Consider the following 18,604-nt stretch of genomic DNA (forward strand, 5'->3'; position numbering starts at 1 on the left):
ATTATGTTACATGCATTGTTACTGAGCTTAAAACTGTAAATGACAGTGTAATTCTAACACTACTGCATTGTTTTAATACTTTTTCTTTTTATCTAAGTGGCAAAGTAAAAAACAAATAAACAAAAACTCTATAAGAGCAATACTAGTTTCAAAGTGTGCTGAAATGACCAAGGGCTCGTTGAGCATATTTGCCTTTAAGCTGGGTTTTGGTTCTCCAGCGGTCAGTGCTCTTTTGTGCTCTGTTCACAGCACTGTTTATGAGGGATTTGGAGGAATTTATGAGTGTTGCTTTAATAAATCAGATCTTCTGGTAGCCTGTGTATTTTTCAGGACATTTACTGATGTGCTGAAATGCAGATTGTGAGCTCTGATCATTGCTGGTATTTTCAGACTTTCAGAATAGAACATGGTGAAGCAAAGAGGAATTCATAACCCTTGATCATAAGGGAATCATGGCAAGAAAGCAAATGCAGGGAGTGTCAAGAACCTCCTAGGAGTTACAAGGCTAAATTTAAGTGCCATGCGTGTTTTATTTTAAAGCTGAGATTGTGAGGAGGAAACTTGTTTGGATTCCAGTTCCATAGTAATAAGTGCAAGTGCTTAAATTGTTGCGAAATTACTTTAATCTTTGACATTGTTTTCCATTTCTAAAGTGCTAATGTACAGTGAAGTACAACAACAATCAGAATTTTACAGGCAAAATCAGCAGCAGTTAGTGCTTTGGAGAGGTACAAACAACACCGTACATCTGCATTGCTCACTTCCACTCTCAGGTATCCTAACATGCAGCTAGCACACGTGTACACAAACTTTCATACATGTTTCCCTTGCCCTCCCCATATTTATACATTCTTTTTACGTACATGTGTGTTTGGCTGTTCTACAGCACTACCACAATAGCTGAATAATTGGCTGTGCACTTCCCTGGGCTTATCCAGCCACTTATCTGCATTCTGTATTTGTTTCAGTAACCTCTTTGGCAATTGATTAGGAATATGGTTAGGCTCTAGATTGTGCCATTCTTGTCATGGTAATCTGCCTGTTCCTCATCGGCTTCCTTCTAGTGCTGTACTGAGAAACTGTAATGGTCCATTTCTTCACCTGGGATAAATATCAGAGGTTGGTGTATGAAGAGAGCAGAATCTGTGCTGACTGATTAGAATCCATTCATTCCAGCGTGATGTTTGTTCTACAGTCAGTTTGGCCATTCATAGTATCACAGATGTCCTCGTGGTCCCCATTGCTGGAAGCTTGGCTGCTGGCAGTAATGTGTCCATTGCGCTCTGTTAAGAGGTTGAAGGTAAAGAATTGGTATGGGTCCTTTTGCCTGCTGCCTTCTTGTAGTGGGCTCAGGAATGAGCTGTGGTTTTTCCATTCCTGGAATGTACACATTTCCATATGCGGGTGAGTGATTTTGCTCAGGTAGCCAGGGCTGGGAGATGCTGAAGATAATGTCCTTTGACTGCCACTTAGGAAACTGCCGCTGTCTTCTAGAGAGTCCTTCCGAGGGTGTTCAAAGGAGCACCGATTCCAGTTCCTATAGCTGTAGGCCCACCACCCCAACTGCTTTCGACGGTGGCACTGACATTTTAGAATCTGTATGAAAGCTCTCTTGAACTCTTTGCTTGAGCAAGGGTAGATGATTGGGTTCAAGCAGCTATTAAAGTAGCCAAGCCAAAAAATCACCTTGAAGATTATTTCAGGGGGCTTCAGAGCTGAAAACAGGGATCCTGTCCAGAAAAAGCAAGCAGACATTATCTGAAAAAATTGATTTGCTTGTCTAGGAAAGGTAAATATCTTGTCATATCTCTGTTAGAATCTGTTTACTAAGAATCCTTGGCACATGCTGCTTTCAATTTTGGTCTTTTGACAATAAGGTGTTGTTTATATTATTTTTAAAGCTAATGAGGAACTGCTTTATCCCCCATCCAAAAGCTAAAGAAGCACATATTTAGTGAAGGATTAAAATAAAGAGGAGTCATTGTTGCTATATGTGTGTCTGTTGCACTAACTTCTTGTATACCGGTGGAAGATCAAACACCCATTATGAAAACTACTGCACAATACACACATGGATTAAGTCCGTGCCTTCTTCAGAGAGCTGTTAAATGTCACCTTCTGAAGAAAAAGATCTAAATATTTCCAGGCTGTTCAGAAGGCGCGTGCTCAGACTTACTTTATCACTTCTGTTCTTTTGCACCCTATAAACATTACCCAATTCAGCCAGATTATTAGTAGGCTACAAACATCTTGAAAACAGAAGTAAATTTTGGTAGGTGACATATCCCAGCCAGTCATAAGGAAAACCAGGTGTGAACCGAAGAAAGAGGTAATTTAGGGAATACTTCCTGTTTTGTTAACAAATAAATAGTGTTGCTACAGAGGGTGCCCAAATGAAAACCTCATACTGGGAAATAAATTTTGTAGTTTTGTATCATTGAAAAGATGGAATTGATGAACTAAATTTAGTAAATGGTTCTCTATAAAAGAATACAGACATCCAGCAGTTGTCCAGCTGGGAAAACACATTTGTACCTTGCTAAAGTAATCAAAGAGCAGGGGTTCATTGGACATCCCTCTTTCAAGAACTAGAATTAGATTTTTAGAGTCTTTTCATGTGGGAGATGATGCTCAAACCAAAGTGTTACATCCCTGTAAAGAGGATCTTTTACACTGAAATGATTTCAGATTCCCTGGGCTGTGAAAGCAGCTGAGTCAGTTGTGGTTGTCAGGATGCCTTAGTGGGGAGGGGTTTGGTTCTAGGCATGTTTCCCATCTCATAGCAATGTAGAGGCCATGGCTTGAGCCTCTAAAGTATGCAAAAGCATTTCTCAGTGACTTAGTTAAATAGCTCTTGTGTCATAGCAGACACTGTTTATGTGGAAGACAATTCTGGCCTGGCTGACTGTGTGAATTTGTGTTTCCTCAGCTCACAGAGAAGCTAGAAGGAGGTAAGTATGTGTTGTTTATCAGGTGGTCACTGTCCTCCTCTGTCACTGTGTCCACTGGTACCTTGTCTGTCTCAGAAGAGAAAATTGGGTATCAAATGGCATCGACTTTTTATATCCCTCACTTGGTAACAAAAACCAGGACAGATCCCATGAATTCAATATAACAGGTTTTCTTTCCCTTGGTTGTGTGGGGGAAAAGTAAAAATCTGAGTGCTGAAAAATAGCTAATCTTTGTAAAGTGCTGAGAGGAATATGTGTTCCTTAAGGAAAAAGGTAAGGAGCTTACATCTGTCTCTTACAATAACCTGTTCCTCAAATGTCATTTGACAAAATGATAGCAGATTATTTTCAGCAGCTGCACCAAGCATTTTCAGAGGCCTTTTATATTAAAGGGCAGCAACACAAAAGAGTAGAGAATTTCTCCATAATAACTGACAGAGGCACCTTGTATTCAGTCCTTATTCTAGAAAAATCACCAAGCTCTGATTGATTATTTAGAAGTGATCATGACTCAAGCTGAGTCATTAGCAGATAAAATTTGGGAATACATCAGTTCGGAAAGCTGTGTGGTGGTGTCTTTAAAAATAAGGATCAGTGCTTAGTAAAACCTACAGATTCTTTGAAAGACAGTAGTATGTAGTACATCATGGTGAATAAAAAGAGCCAAAAGGAGACCCAACAGATAATCTTCAATGTTAAAATAATCTGCAAATAGGAATCAAATTAAGTTGGAAGTTTTCAGTGTCCACTGTGGCTAATATAGGAAGCACAGTGATTTGAATTGCAGTAAGATAAATTGAGAGGTACTTTCAGGATACCAACACAGGAAGATTCTGGAACACGCCACCTAAGAAAGGTATGAAATTTCAACCCTGAAGGCTCTTAAAAACAGAGTAGACATACATCTACTGACCTATGTATAGCTGATCCAGCCTTTGGGTTGGAGAATGCCCTGCATGACCTCTTCAGATCCCTTCTAGTCCTACTTTCTCTGATTGACTCTGCAGACTATAACTTTGCTCATCAGGAAAACCCCATGGCTTAAATTTTGGCAAGCAAGCAGAGTTTTGCATTTGCAGTACTGGAACCTCACTGACTCTGTAATCTTAGATACTCTCAGTAAATATATCCACTATTTAAGTTGAGGATTAACTGTCAGAAAAATGGAATGTCTGACTGGTACTTCATCAGGCACTTATTCTCTGCAGGGTTTTAGAAAGTTTCTGAGATTTTGTGTTCAGTTCCTTCTCGCTGGGTGGAATCCCAGCCCGAGATTTCTACAAAGAGAGAAAAAGTGTGTGTGCCAAGTCATCCAGAAGGTGGTTTAGTTGGAAGTAGTTGTACATGCCATGTATTTGTAAGCAGTTTAATTTTGTTAGTATTATACAAAGCTCCACTGCCTTTCATAATATAAAGGTATGAAAAATATTTTGATTAACTTGTACATTTTTAAGATTACTCTTTTCCCTACATTGCTCTTGTAATTAACAACCTCTTTTATTTAACTGCACACATGCTTTTACCTTATAATTAACTTGTCAGAAGCAAACAACTGTGGGTTATTTTAGTACCCTGATAAAATGGGGAAGCTAAGCCTACTAGACGCACTCTCTAAACATCAAATTAATATTTCTTCCTCTAATCTCCAACTATTTTCCCATCACAGTCTGATAAACAGATTAAATATTTCCTTGTTCTGATTTAGATTGCTTTTCAAAATGGTTGGAAAATATTGCGCATGATTACCTCCTCAGTGATTTATTTGCGGTGGGAGTAGCCAGAGTGACTCTTCTTCTCTAAATTACCTCCCTCCTGATGTTTCATGTTTAATGGTTTTACTCAAAGGGATTGTAAGGTTTTTATCCTCTTATTTTTCTGTGCTAAACACTGTGATTTATTAAACATAGCACCACAATCTTCCCTCGGTTTGCACCTTTTACATCAGTGGAGTTTTTGCAGAACCTATACCAGGCAGAAATGCAGGGCAGAAAATATTTCAGAAACCCAGTCGGAGCAGATTTTATTGTATTTTGGCCATTGATTTAATCAGTTGTGCTCAGCAGGCTTGACAGAGCTATTCTGTTTGAAAATATACTGAGCAAAAGCAAATGTGGTGGGAAGAAATTAAGAAGTATTTTATTTAATAAAAGCTAATTTCATTTAGGGTCTGTCTGGTTCTTTATAGTGAATGCTTTACTATGCTGAAAGTAAATAAAGCACCCTCAATGAGATTAGGGAAAATCATGAGAAACAACTTGGAACATTAGTTGTCTTCACACATTCTGCAGAATAACTGGCCAGAACATCACTGTGCTATTAAAACTCAGAGCTCACTGGAGTCAGTGGGTATACTTGAAAGCCTTTGTTAAGGTTCATAAAGGATTTTATGGAACAGTCTCTAAGTTAAGAGGTTGAACAGCAGGAAAATCTTCTGGACTGGTTTCTTCATGATGGCCTTAATAAAGGAAGATTCTTCACTTAAGCAAGCTCTGTATGGAGGTGAAACACGCATACACGCATGTAAATGCACATGCACGCTGCTTTCTCATATTCTTTCCCGCTCTGTTATTTTTCTTCCATCAAAATATCTGCTCTGTTGCTACCTCTCTCCACTGATCTCTATATGCGTACAGAAAGGAGTGTGGGAAAGTTAAGACCTTCTATTTAAGGATCCTTAATGTAATATTTGGCAAGGTTATGTTGAAAGTGTACACAGGACATGTTTCAGTTTCCACTTCCATGTTATGGGAGGAAAAATTAAACCAGCCAATGCTACCAACCAACCATTCATCCCCTCAAACTACTCCCAGGAGAAGGGAGAAGACCCACTTTTCAGTTCTCTGGTGATCAAGTACTATTGCAATTATCTGGAGTTTAAGTTTTAATAAGATGATGTAAGATAATGTTTATGAGTTATAGAAAACTTTGGAAATTGCCTTTGATCTCTCTGTGCCGCTGCACCCTGTGTGCTATTTCCAGCCACACAGAGGAAGTAAACAACTGTGGTTAATGACCAACAGTTGTTTGTGACACCAGACAGTCATTTGTGAAACATACCTAGGTTCTCTTGTGCGGTTATATTTCCACTGTTCATTCCTCATGCAAGGAATATGTGTGTGTGTGTTTATACTCAGGGCCAAAAGCTGAGAAGTTGTTAGAATTACAGAATATTGCAGTGGGGAGGGATTTCATGGGGTCTTTTGCCAAAGCTTGTTTTCCAAGGAGGTTCAACACTACATTAGCTCCCCTGAAGCCTTCCCTTCTTCAGGCTTAAAAAACCCCATTCCCTCAGACTCCCCTCACACAGTGTATTCAACCCTGTGATATCCTTGGTCACCTCCTCTGGACTCTGGTTTATCATTTCCATCCCTGTAAGACAACTTCCTATATGGTTGCATTATTCCAGGCGTGGTCAAATGAGTGTTTAATAAAAAGACATTATAATTTCCCTCTAACTACTGGCTCTGTTCCTGTGATACAACCCAATACATTGCCACCTTGCGTCTGGTAAGGCTGTGAGTCATCTTCATGGGAGGGAATGTTCTGTGTGTTTATTTTCAAGAATGCTATACAATTATTATTTTTACCTATAGGAAGCAAGCTGTTTAATTATTTAGAGTAGTCCAAAATTAACCACATTCTTCTTAACTATCTACCTTCCCTTTAATACCCCTCATGTTTGTCTTTTTTCCACTGTGACATGTTCACTTCCTAATTATTTCCTTTCTTCTTCATTTTTAAATACTTAGTTTTCCTCTCATGCCTCAATTAACTTCAAACTCCAGCTGCTACTCTCTTTTTCTAATTGCTTTTAGTCATGATAATTGATTTTCTATTAATGAAGCATTCATTGTTAATTTATCTTTGATATCAGTTAAATCTATGAATTACTCAGAATTATCAATTGTGTTCAGAATGAAGTATTTGATGCTTAGATTAGATGATGGTCAATCAGTTGATTTCGAGTACTGTGAACTTCATTGAGTAAAGGAAAGAAAGTCTCTCTGAGTAAGTTTTGGGTTACCAGGTGCTGTGTTTTCTATCAGCTAACAGAAACTCATATTTCAATAACTTCTAAATCTGGTTCCACTTAGGGTGGGGGCCAACCTGGGGTGAATGCATGATCTTGTTTACTGGAATAAATGCTGCATTTGTTTTTATTGAAACAGAATGGTCTGGAGTTAAGCCCTATGCTGGGTGTCTATTGATATTTTGTAACAGCAGATGAACTAGAATAAAATACGTAGAAAAATAATGCAGCAAAAGGAGAGCATCACTGCACAGGTTTTTATCGTTATTTTAATCTTAAAGAGAAGCCATAAAATTTGGAACTTTGGATGTTCTGTTGTAGAATTGGTTAAGAGAACCTTGGAAGACAAAGGCATCCAGAGGAGAGAATTATTCTGTTTTGCTGCAGCATGGAGTCGTGTGGCTGGAGTTACATCTGAATTTTTCAGTGTTCTCCAGACCCGCTGGTAGCTGTTAGTGGCTGAATTATTGCCACTTCTTAATGAACAGGGAAAGCTGAAGTGATTCATGTGGATAGCTAGTAAAATTCTCCCCATAAAAACAATAAGCTGCGTTTGACCACAGTTGTTATGAGCTTACGGAATGTGGGAAGGATTTTAGTCTTGTATTTAAGCTTTTTGTGGTCCTTTTTACCACTTGCTTAGCCAAGTCAACATGCCAAGGTTTTAAAGCTAACTGGGTTTCTCAAGCTCCTGATTTCTTTCCTTCCAGCATTCAGTGTTTGTTTACATTCCCTTGGACTTATTTAATATAGAATAAGATCCCCTGTTTACAAACAGCAGAGTACAAAACAGAGAGAAGGGTTATAAAATTAAGAGCTGATCAATCTGGGAGAGCCTGCAGGCCTTCTAGGGGAAAGGGTTAGGATAACAGTGGGGAAAATAAAAGGAACTTGAGAAATAGGAATAGCATCCAAAAACAACTGAATAACATTTAATAAGGAAAATGAAAGAGTTAAATTACTACCACAAGCCTGTAATGACAGGGAGTGCTTATACGTGTATTTTGAGGACACTGGTGTCTCTTTGGATTGCCTCAGGATGTGTATTAACTAAATTCCTTAATTCTTGCCCATCTAAGGCTTGATCCTAAGCAAACAAGTTCTGAAGCAGGCAAATTAAAGTAGCAGACATATATGACTGCCAAATCTTATATATATATATATACATGTGCCTACCTTTAAGGAAATATGACAAGAGAAAAAGCCTCAGGAAAACATTTTCCTTGCTGTTCTATAGAGTGGGAAAGGTTACAGTTTCTATTTTCTTATCCTAATTAAAATCCACAGTTTCTCACCATCTGTACTATTCTTATCTGATAAAGGATGCCTCATATTTCAGCTGAACAAACTATTCCTCCAAGACTTGCATTCATAACACCTCAAATCTGACATGTCTAGAGATCTTGGTCTGGTCTGAAGTCCACAGCTGCCCTTTCTACAGCCTTTTATGAAAGATGCTGTTGTTGCTTAAATCCTGGAGAGATGAACATTATTTTTAATAACATGGGGTACAACAGACTATTTGCAAGTTGATATTTGTTGAAGGTATAGAGAAGTTAAATAGGAACTTTCTTTCGACAACCCAGAAAGAAAAAGGTAAAGGAAAACTGTAGTTTAAAAAAGAAAAAAAATAAGTAAACTGGCAGAGCAAAGGTTTTTCATGCCTTATGTATAGTCCTATTGGCAAAAATTCAAAGTATGTCTTAAATAACAAAATATAGATATAGGAGATAAGGAAAATATACAAGAATTGGGGGAAAAAAACAACAACCATCAAGCACACATAGAATTTTGACAGAAATTCTGTTTGTGCTTGTATGTAGATCTGTTCCTTCTCAGCTCAGAGTACTTGTGATGACTTACACTGTGGAGAGAATTAACTTAAACTGTGTTACTCATGCATAAATACTGTAATATCAAGACCTAGTTTAGGAAGAAACTCATTCAGTACTCTAAAACTGACGGCAAAGACAGAAATTGTGTATTTTTGTTATTAAAAGTTTGTCCGAAAGAGATACAGACTTTTGCAGCTGCTAACTAGAATGAATATGAGCCAGGCTTATGTTTGTTTTGCAGTGATTTAGCTGATCAGAGAAGTCTATAAATGCCACCCTATGTCTGCTGACATTACATATGTTATACTTAAATACGTTCAGTTACTGGGCATACTTTAGTGTCTTTTTCTCCCCTTCTCAATTTTCAATTATAACTGAGGCAATCTCTTTTGGGCATCACTGGCCAACAACAGGATTCTGGCAGGGAATTGAATAATACAGTTACAGAGATACTGTATGAACTTCCATTATGTTTTCTCCTTTGTTATTAAGAGACTGATCATTACTGCTTTTCATTTTCTAGATGTCACTTGAAAGCCCATGAAAATAGCTCTAAATATTACAATGGGCTATAGAGCAGAACTTCAGTGAAAATGCAAAAGAAACATAATTTTTTTATTCCTGACTGTATTTCACAGATAGGTGCACTAAAGAACATACAGCCGATGTCCTTAGAACTGTATGCAGAAGTATAACTTTATTCAGTGCTTGCATAATGACTCCCAACCTGAACAATGGCATGTGTTTGCAGATTGGGCAGAGGGTCAGATTGCAACATGTAACATTAATTTCTCCTTGTCCTTTATGACCACTACCTAAAATCTAGAGATTAAGGCTATTAAGAAAGTAGAAGGTGAGGTAAGATGAGATGGAAGACAAACCAGGCTTGAAGCCTTGCAGAAAGCAGAATCCAGTAGCAGTGGTGGACCCTAATGGCTTGGAGTGTTTCCCATGGGAAACTTAGTGACCTAATTTGGTATTCTAGTGCAGAGATACAGAGGTTGGCCTGACGTAACATAAATCTACATACTGTATGTGAATAACATTTTATTTTAAGAATCATTTTGTATTGGCTGACCAATTAGCATGCGGAAGGTTTTTATGTTTTTTATTATAGAGAGGTTTAAAAAATGTAATATGTAAGGGCAATCAAAATAGTTATATCTTTGATATGAGGCTCTTGGGATCTTATACCTCTGCTAGTTAAGTTACAAGAAGTTTGTTTCTGAATTTAGTGTATAGTATTGCAGGTTTTGTAGGAGGAGGGTTTGGGCTCTGAACTTGGGGGTGAATAATGCTCTGCTGATCTGATTTGGTGAAAGTAGTGGAGATGGTAGGTTTGTGTGCACACATGTGTTGCATGAGGTCTACAGCTGGGAGGATATTGGCAAGCCTTGTTTAACATGGATGAGACTTAAGTTTTATCTGGTAGCCAAGGAAAAACGTGATCTGTCATTTTGGATTTGAAATTATTGGCATAAAGTTGGATCTTCCTTTGTTTAAAGGAGGAAGTTTTAATGCATTTATCTACAGGGCTCTGGTCTTATGATAAAAATAATAATCCATTCTAGTTAACGTTGTTCAACAGTGCATTTTTGTGTAGCTCTAAAGGCCAAGAAAGGATTTATATGGGGGGAAAGAAAAGGAAGATTTACTTTAAAAACACAAGATATTTACTCTTCACAGCTGAGTCACTGAATTTATAGTACAAGAAGTTGTCTCAAAGACACATATGTCTTCATTTCATTTTTTTTTTTGCTGTACCAGAAATAATTCTGAGCAGCAAGGTGAAAGTTTACAAAGCTGTGAGGCAAACATAAATGAGCACCATGGGGCTGTTCTGTAGCTCTGTTTCTACCCGGAAGGAATATCAGGAATAAAAAACAATTTTCTCACATTATTCTAAGATGTTTTGCTGCACTGAGTGCTTCTTTATGCTAATACTTTCACAGTGTTCAACACCTCATGGTGTCTGTGCTCTAATTCCTCTCTGTGGCTGTATACAGAGAGTTTTCTTTGCAAAGCCTTGTGATTCTTGCTTGAAAATCACCCTTTGTTGTGGAATATTTATTCAAGCAAGATCCGTCCTTTCAACACCACATCAGTTCCCAGAGTTTATCTGCCATCTGATGCAATAATGCTTTGTCTGGACTATAAAAATGAGTAGCTGTATATATTAATGTGCCACAACCAAACAATTATAATTTTGGCTGGGCAACTAGTAGAACATCTGAGAATACTTTTGACACGAGAAAACTCTTGCATATAAACAGATTTACTAACTCATAGCCATCCTTGTTCCTGCAACACTCCAAAACTGACTTAACAAATGTGTTGCAGCTGAATCATCAGAAGTCCAGAGCTACTCTGCTAACACCATTGTGCAGTCATTGCATTGCTGAGTGAAACAAGGCACAAATTTTAAAGATGCAGATGTGAATGTATGATTTCAATTGATTTTTGTAGACATAAGGCATGAAAAATACAGGCTGAAGAAGAAGCCTTTCAGTACAGTGAAGGTAAATATCTGGTCTGGAATCAGAAGCAGAAGTGATATTGTAGTTTGCAGTTCTGCAGTGATGGGTGAGCAGATTGTGATTGAAACAGTCCAGGGCACCTGTTGAGAGTTCTGTAAATCACTGATACAGCTTGGATTCTACATTGAAGTATTGCCTGTTTAAATTTAATTTGGATATTTTGTTGGATACTATGAATAGCTTTTTTTACCCTCCTCCAATAGCAGTTTTTTCCCACTGCACTAGTGGTGCTAAGATGCTTATGTTTTTCCTCTGTTCTAGTATTAACTATAACAACAGCAGCTCTGCCTGACCCAAGCTCTGTGAGGTGCCAGGAGCTCACAGCTCTGAAGTGAGCATGTTGGGATTCACTGGCACCCAAGCTGTGCTGGGTCAGAGCCCACAGCAGTGGGTTGCCCTTCAGCCTGCCAGGCACTGCTGCCAACATGTAGCTTGCTGGGGTGGCTCTTTTCTTCACTGATGGCTTGGACACAAGTGAGATGGGAGATAAATGAGAGATAAAATCATACTGTGACAAACTATAAATTCCTCACTCTTGTGTCATAATTAGTCACTCATTAAACCTCCTGGTAAAGACCTGAACTTTTGCAGTAACCTCTCAAAGGGAAAACTGACTCTCTTCCAAAAAACTTAATTGTTTGTCATATTGTTTGCACCCTGTCACTAAAATGGTTTTAATGTGCTTGTTTGCATCTGTGTTTCCTGAGTAGCAGCAGTAGCACTACTGACTTCTGCTAGCAAGGATGTGTTCTGTTGCATTCATGCTTGTTTTTTATTCCCAAAGTTCCTCCAATAATTCAGAAACTAAGAGGAGATGCTAACCTACATCTCCTATCAGGAGATCATGACCTACTAGATACATATCCAGAGCTACTGCTGGTAACACACGGGGAAAATAAATTTCTATCCATTTAGGTATGTATTTTTGCAATACTTGGAAACTTGTTCTAGATTGTAAACTTTCTTTAAAGAGACAGCACAGGACTTAAACTTTAGTAGCCAGAGAACTTTGCTCACAATTTTTCTTCTGATTGGAATTTGTAACAAGCTCAGCATTAGCTTTATGTAGATCATGATTTATGAAGACTTCAGCTTTAGATACACTAAGCTAGAGACAACAGTTACTCTTCAATAGCTCCAGCAGATTTTCTGTGGTAGAGATTCAGTGAAGTTGTAATATCTTTTAGACTAGAAATTATAACTTCAAAGCACTTCACCAGGACCATGCTGTTGAACTTGGTTTAGTTTTCTACAGGTCTCTAAAAGTAATGTTAATAAGGGCTTCTCCCCCCGTCCCCCCCTTTCCCCTCCACCTCTTTCTTATTTAGTCTGACAGTTTGTCTGTGTTTCAAAGAAGTGAATTTTGAAGAGATATTTTTCAAAGCATAGTAATTCAATATAAACTGTTCTTGAAATGTCCCTCTTTGGAGCTGATGTCGGTATTAAAGACAATGCAAGCAGATTTCATAAGGATTTGAAATGCAGTGTGCTGTTAAAGGCTGAGCTGAATACTTTAATAATATTTTGAAGTTTAAAGTTGCTGTCACAGATGCACATAACAATCTCCTGGAATGCCTGAACTGAGACCTGTTGAAACCAAAGGGAACGTTTCAGCACAGATCAGTGGGCTTCAATTTATTTTTGGGGATTTGACCAATGAAATTTGAACTGAGAATCAGAACTCTTTCAGCTTCCTAAAGCTCAGAAGGGTTTTGCATCTCATCATTTGATTAGGCCCATTTTCACTTATGACACTTTGTAATGTCCGAAGACTTTCTGTTTTTACAGTCTGAACCTGTAACAGTAACTGGAATGAGAAAGTTTCAATGCTGAAACTAGTGTTGTTACTGTCTATAGAGTTTTTGTTCAAGCTTCCTACACAAGCTAATTCAGTCTAAACAAAACCCACCAGAGAGGATTCTATCTGTAAACTCTTGACAGCATTACCCTTGATTTGACATCACTGAGGAGGGCTCAGATGAGTAGACTTAATGCAGGCTGCACACTTTGCAAGGCTGCAGCATGAGCCTTTGAAAAAGCCAACATCAGAAGTAAATTACTTTTCACTTCCCACCCTTTCATCTGTTCACTGCAGTTCTCAAAATGGTATGTACTTCTCATTCATCTGATTATTTTCTGTGGGATTTTTGTAGTAACCAACTATGATCATCTCCCTCCCCATAGTCCCTTGATTACCAACTTACCTAGTGGCAGAACAATGAAGAAAGGTAGCCAGCACAAGATAAACATGCCAACCACAATTCCCAGTGTCTTGGCTGCTTTCTTTTCTCTAGAGAATTTTAAAAGTTTGAGAGCTAAGGAGTTTCTGGGATTGTGCCCCTTGGATTTGTTGCTGTTTAAGGTATCCTCATGAATGTTCCTGTAATGGATCCGTAACGTCAGCTCCTTGGAGTTGGACATTTCTTTCATAACCCCAGCTTCCAGGTTTTTTGTAGTCCTTTTGGCCACTATGTAGACCCGACAGTACATCACGAGGATGACGATCAAAGGAATGTAAAATGACCCCAAGGATGAAAACAAAGCATAGAATGGTTCTTCAGTGATACGGCACTCTTTATCATCTTTGGGTGCTGGTTCTTTCCAGCCCAAAAGAGGCCCAATAGAAATTACCATGGAAAGGACCCAGACACCTAGGAGAGCTAGAATTGCTCTTCTTCTTGTTACCAAAGTTGGATATTGGAGAGAATAACGTACTCCTATATATCTATCTATGGAGATTGCACATAGACTTAAAATAGAAGCTGTACAGCAGAGCACATCAACTGCTGCCCAGATATCACAGAATATCCTCCCCAGAACCCAGTAGCCAAGGATTTCCAGTGTAGCAGAGAATGGAAGGACAGTAAAACTCAGCAACAAATCTGCTATTGCAAGGTTAATTATGAAATAGTTCGTAGGGATTCTTAAATGTCTATTGCAAGCAACAGAGAGAATCACCAGAATATTACCTATAATAGCAAAGAGTATAAAGGCACCTAGGATGAGCCCCACAGTTATCGCCCTACTGATATCCAAGGTAGGCGAATCCAGGTTGCTTGTTGTCTCATTGGAGCTGTTTGCAGAAAGATTGCCACTATTTAATGCAGGCACTTTCAAATATCCAAGTATCGATGAATTGGATTTCTCAGCAAAGTAGGTACTCATCTTAGAAATAATTCTCCATAGCAGGTTATGATTGGATCCTGTGAACAACACGCAGATGGTTGAGTTCAGTTGGAAGTTATCTTTCCACCCAAGAAGTTGCTGCAAAGCCTCCGCCAGGTTTGGATTGAGAGCTCATCTCTCCAGCAAGCTGTTAGCTTTCAGCACGTAAAACTTGCACAGCGTGAAGTCCTCTGAAGCCTGTCAGAAATAATAGCCCGTTCAAAGTCGCATAATTTCTCACATCAACTCGTTTAAACAGAAATTAGCAGGCAGAAAGTCTTGGCCGGATCTCGAAAGTAGCTGTTTTGATCATGACGTCCCTGAAATAAAAGACAGCTTTACTGCTTTCCCTTGTGCATGTGTGGTTCAGTTGGAAGGATGCCCTGTTAGCCGCTGTGACATGCGTCTCCGAGAGGGGTTTGTCAGCAGTCGGGGCGCTGCGGGAGCCGCTGCCTGCGCTCACTGACTGCGCCGCTGACATCACTGGGCGGCCCCGGCGCAGCGCTAGAGGGCAATGCGGTTCAAGTTAAAGCTTCCACATCGGAGTCTGAACGCTGAACGGATGGAATGCATCAGTCTTAACTAAATCGTTTGCAACGTAGGAAATTGGATTGAAAACCTTTTAAAAAATAAATTAATTAAATGCGACCGTTTTCGTTATCTGAGGAAAATACAGTCAGGAGGATATGGTGAAAAAAAACAATTTTGGTACAAAATGATGTAGCACCTTTTGCCTTTCACTCACCAAAGAAAAAAAACAAAAGGCTTTGAGTTTATTTTGTGATCAAAGCAAACCTCATCATATTTTAGAGAACTAATGATTATCTCCCACTTTCTAAGGAGAAATAGGTTCCAAAAATCTGTTCTATTCCTGGATTCAGTATTTCATGATGGCATAGAAATGTGTATGACATAGTTTGTTTCTTGTGGTAAATTTTGCACTAATATACACAAAGTAGCAGATTATCAAATCTCTAGCGAGATCTTTATGTTTATTCTATATTCCTGTATACCAGACACAGCTGTGGCTTCATCTCTTTTTCTGGCTAGATAACTTTGGTAAAAACAAATGTATTGTGAATCGCAGTCTTGAACAGATCTGAATATCCTTAACTACAGCCAAAGTGAAGGCAGTAAAAATCATTCAGTCATTTTTCAACATATACTTTATGCTAATCTGGCATCTTTAAATGGCTGTGAGATCACTGAGACTGGACCTGTTGTACTGCTGTTACAGCTCTGGGAATACCTGCAATAACCTGTAAGAAAAGAAATCAGTAATGAGTGATTTATATTTTTACTGCTGCTGATAGCATTATAATACTGGAAAACGTGTGTAGCTTTTGGTCATTAGATAGGGAGAAATATAGATCGTTGTAGCCTGGTACTGTTAACAACAAGTGGAAGATTAGCTGAATATATAACTGCCAAAATACTGTTCTTAACTTTCTGCCATCAGATTATATTTTACAGCTGTCGTCTGAAGTGCTCTGGGTTACTGTATATTGATTCTTCTGTTACAAAATGTACTGTGTTTAAAATAAAAGGTTAGTTCTTAATAAGGCAGCTATGGCTGAAAGTTGCAGCTGAGTGCTGGTTATAAAGGGCAAATTGCGTAAACAAAAACCATGGCTGAATTTTATTTGAAGAATATATGGCAGATGTTTGCATAGCCCTTCTCTACAGCAGTGACTATAGCAAAGCACGATCACTTGGAGACTTTTCTTTGAAATATTTACAAGAATGACATGATAACATACCATGGAGTCACTGAAGAGAAGAGGAACAAACACTCAGTTTATGAGCTAACCTCAGTTCTTCTGTCCCTGCAAGACAGAGTTTTCATTGCTAATGAAAGCAGTTAGCAGCCTTGATTTTAGACACGCATCATTTGCACTTATCTATTCTCACTGGACTCCACCTGACCTTTCTGTTTCATTTGTGATTTCTGATTTCATTTCTCTGCCTTGTTTGTAAATTCCTCAGGCTAAGGGGGCTTGCTCCTGTTGTGAAGGTGTAATCACAGCTTGCTGAGTACTGCTCTCAGTGCAGAGGGCTGCTTGGGTAGCAGTGTCCCAGTGGGGATCAGACAGCCTGCAGTCTGGATGCATATTCCTGCACTTGGTACTTGAGTGAACTTGATTAGAGCTGATTAGATCTACACAGGTAGATCCTACCTAAGGGTTAGATGCAGGCCAAGTCTATAAACAACAGAAAGGAATCTTTATTTCTCCAGGCACAACAATCTTTTGTCTTTTGGCATATAAGAAGGTCCCACCACTGTGAAGTGGGTGGAGGTTGGAGAAGAAAATATCAGTGAGGGCGTAAGCTGGTTTGGTGCAGTTTTTAGGAGCTGGTGACATGAGACATACCTACAAAGCGTAACGGAGTAGCCTGTAAATCCTCTTGGGCTTTGGCAGCACCACATTAGGATTTTGTAGCCCTAAGGAATCAGATACTTCAGTAGTATCTTAGAAGTTACTTCCAGGTGACTGTCTGGTTCCAGCTTGCTGGCAGGGACCAGAGTACTGTGCCAATGGCAGTGTCAGGAAAAGGCAGAAGAGAAGGGAGTAGGGATTCTAACTGATTACTTTTCTTTGCTCAGTATTTGCTGGCAGGAGTACCCAGGCCAGTCTTAGTAGTGCTGCTTTCCTTGCTCCTAAAGGTGAAACAGTGCACAGAAAAGTCCTTTTCTAGGGGAAAGAAGTGGAAGATAAAGCTATTGTTCCCCTCTTATGACCTTATTGAGAAGTTTGATGTGTTTTCATGCCTCTGTTTACCAATCTGTGTAATAATATACTGGCTGTATAGTCATGAGGCTCAGCCAATTAATGCAGTTACTGAGGTTAAAGGGCTGCAGGGTTACAGCCAAACACTGCACTGAGCAGACCCACAACCAGCAAAGATAGAGGGAGGACCTGTTAATCTTACTCCAAGGTCCCTTTTTGTTGCCCTGTGTTGAGTATCACCAGTGAGCACTGATGTTTCATCTTCCCCAAAACAACAGGAAACACTTGTAATGAGGTGCTACAACTGAGTCTCTTTGGCCTTTCCTTTCATGATTGATCTGAACTGTACCCTCTTTCAGCTTATTGATCCCCATGATTTGATCATATGGTCCATCACCACTTTTAACACCCATCTTCTGCTCCTTAGAGCTGGGGGGAAAGAAGAGGGCAGAGCAATGGAACTCAGAAGATGGTGTCTGTCACCTTCCTGCAGCTCCAGTATCAGCTCTGACCTGTGTGCTCTCCTGCTACAAAAGCAGAACAGCACTCATCCATTGGCACCACTGAGCAGCCGTAAGCAGGCTCCTTCTGACTGCTTGAACAAGGTCATTGGGTTGCTGACCTTCAAAAATTCCTCACTGTTTCTCCCTGCTCCATGGTAACATCTGCATCTTCCCAGGAGACGACTAAAACAGCTGCAGGAATAACTACAGACAAATATCACCAGAATATGGGGAAAAAGTGAGAACTTGTGAAGTCTGGACTTTTCTTCATGGTCTGTTGGGAAGCTGGCATAGAGAATAGAATTTCCTTATTATTTATGACCCTCTTATCAAATTGTGAAGACAGCTTCTTTTCTGCTTTTTGTTGCAGTGAGACTAGCAGTGAAACAAAGCAGTGTTCTGTCCTGTAACATCTTCTATTGTAAAAAAACAAAACAAGTTTCTATAGGAACAATCATTTGTGGTTTAGCTATAAATTGCAGGTCTTTTCTTAAGCATTTTCAGCTATTGGCATTTAACAATAGCACATTTCTGGGAGCATCAAAATAAATTCCTGTGGAGAACGAAAATTTCATTTTATGGTACCTCCTTTGACCTTTTGTATGCTGGCTGTGATCCCATAAACTATGGGGAAATTACAGAGCTATCAGAAGATAGTATTAGCTGACAAGTTGTTCTGACAAGCCACGATATAGTAAAAAGAAGCAACCAAACAAAAAAAACCCCAAACCTTACTAAATTACTCATATAAAGCATAAGATCTCTTTACTAAAAGAAGAAAAAGCCATAAAGCTGTATTTGATGATGTGCAGGACTATGGTATTATACTCACTTTTAAAAATGCAAAATAGTGG

At 39.0% G+C, this 18,604-nt stretch overlaps 1 protein-coding gene across 1 annotated transcript; it reads right to left on the bottom strand.

The window, feature by feature from the left end:
* Positions 1-600: 600 nt before the first annotated feature.
* ADRA1B (adrenoceptor alpha 1B) lies at positions 601-14,996 on the bottom strand. Its single transcript, XM_015876066.2, has 2 exons — positions 13,558-14,996; positions 601-1,730 (listed from the first exon to the last, which is right to left on the bottom strand). The coding sequence occupies exons 1-2, from the start codon at positions 14,516-14,518 to the stop codon at positions 1,168-1,170; spliced, it is 1,524 nt and encodes a 507-aa protein (XP_015731552.1). The 5' UTR covers positions 14,519-14,996; the 3' UTR covers positions 601-1,167.
* Between the last annotated feature and the right edge of the window lie 3,608 nt (positions 14,997-18,604).

The sequence above is a fragment of the Coturnix japonica genome, chromosome 13 (assembly GCF_001577835.2).
Source record: "Coturnix japonica isolate 7356 chromosome 13, Coturnix japonica 2.1, whole genome shotgun sequence".
Taxonomy (NCBI): Eukaryota; Metazoa; Chordata; class Aves; order Galliformes; family Phasianidae; genus Coturnix; species Coturnix japonica.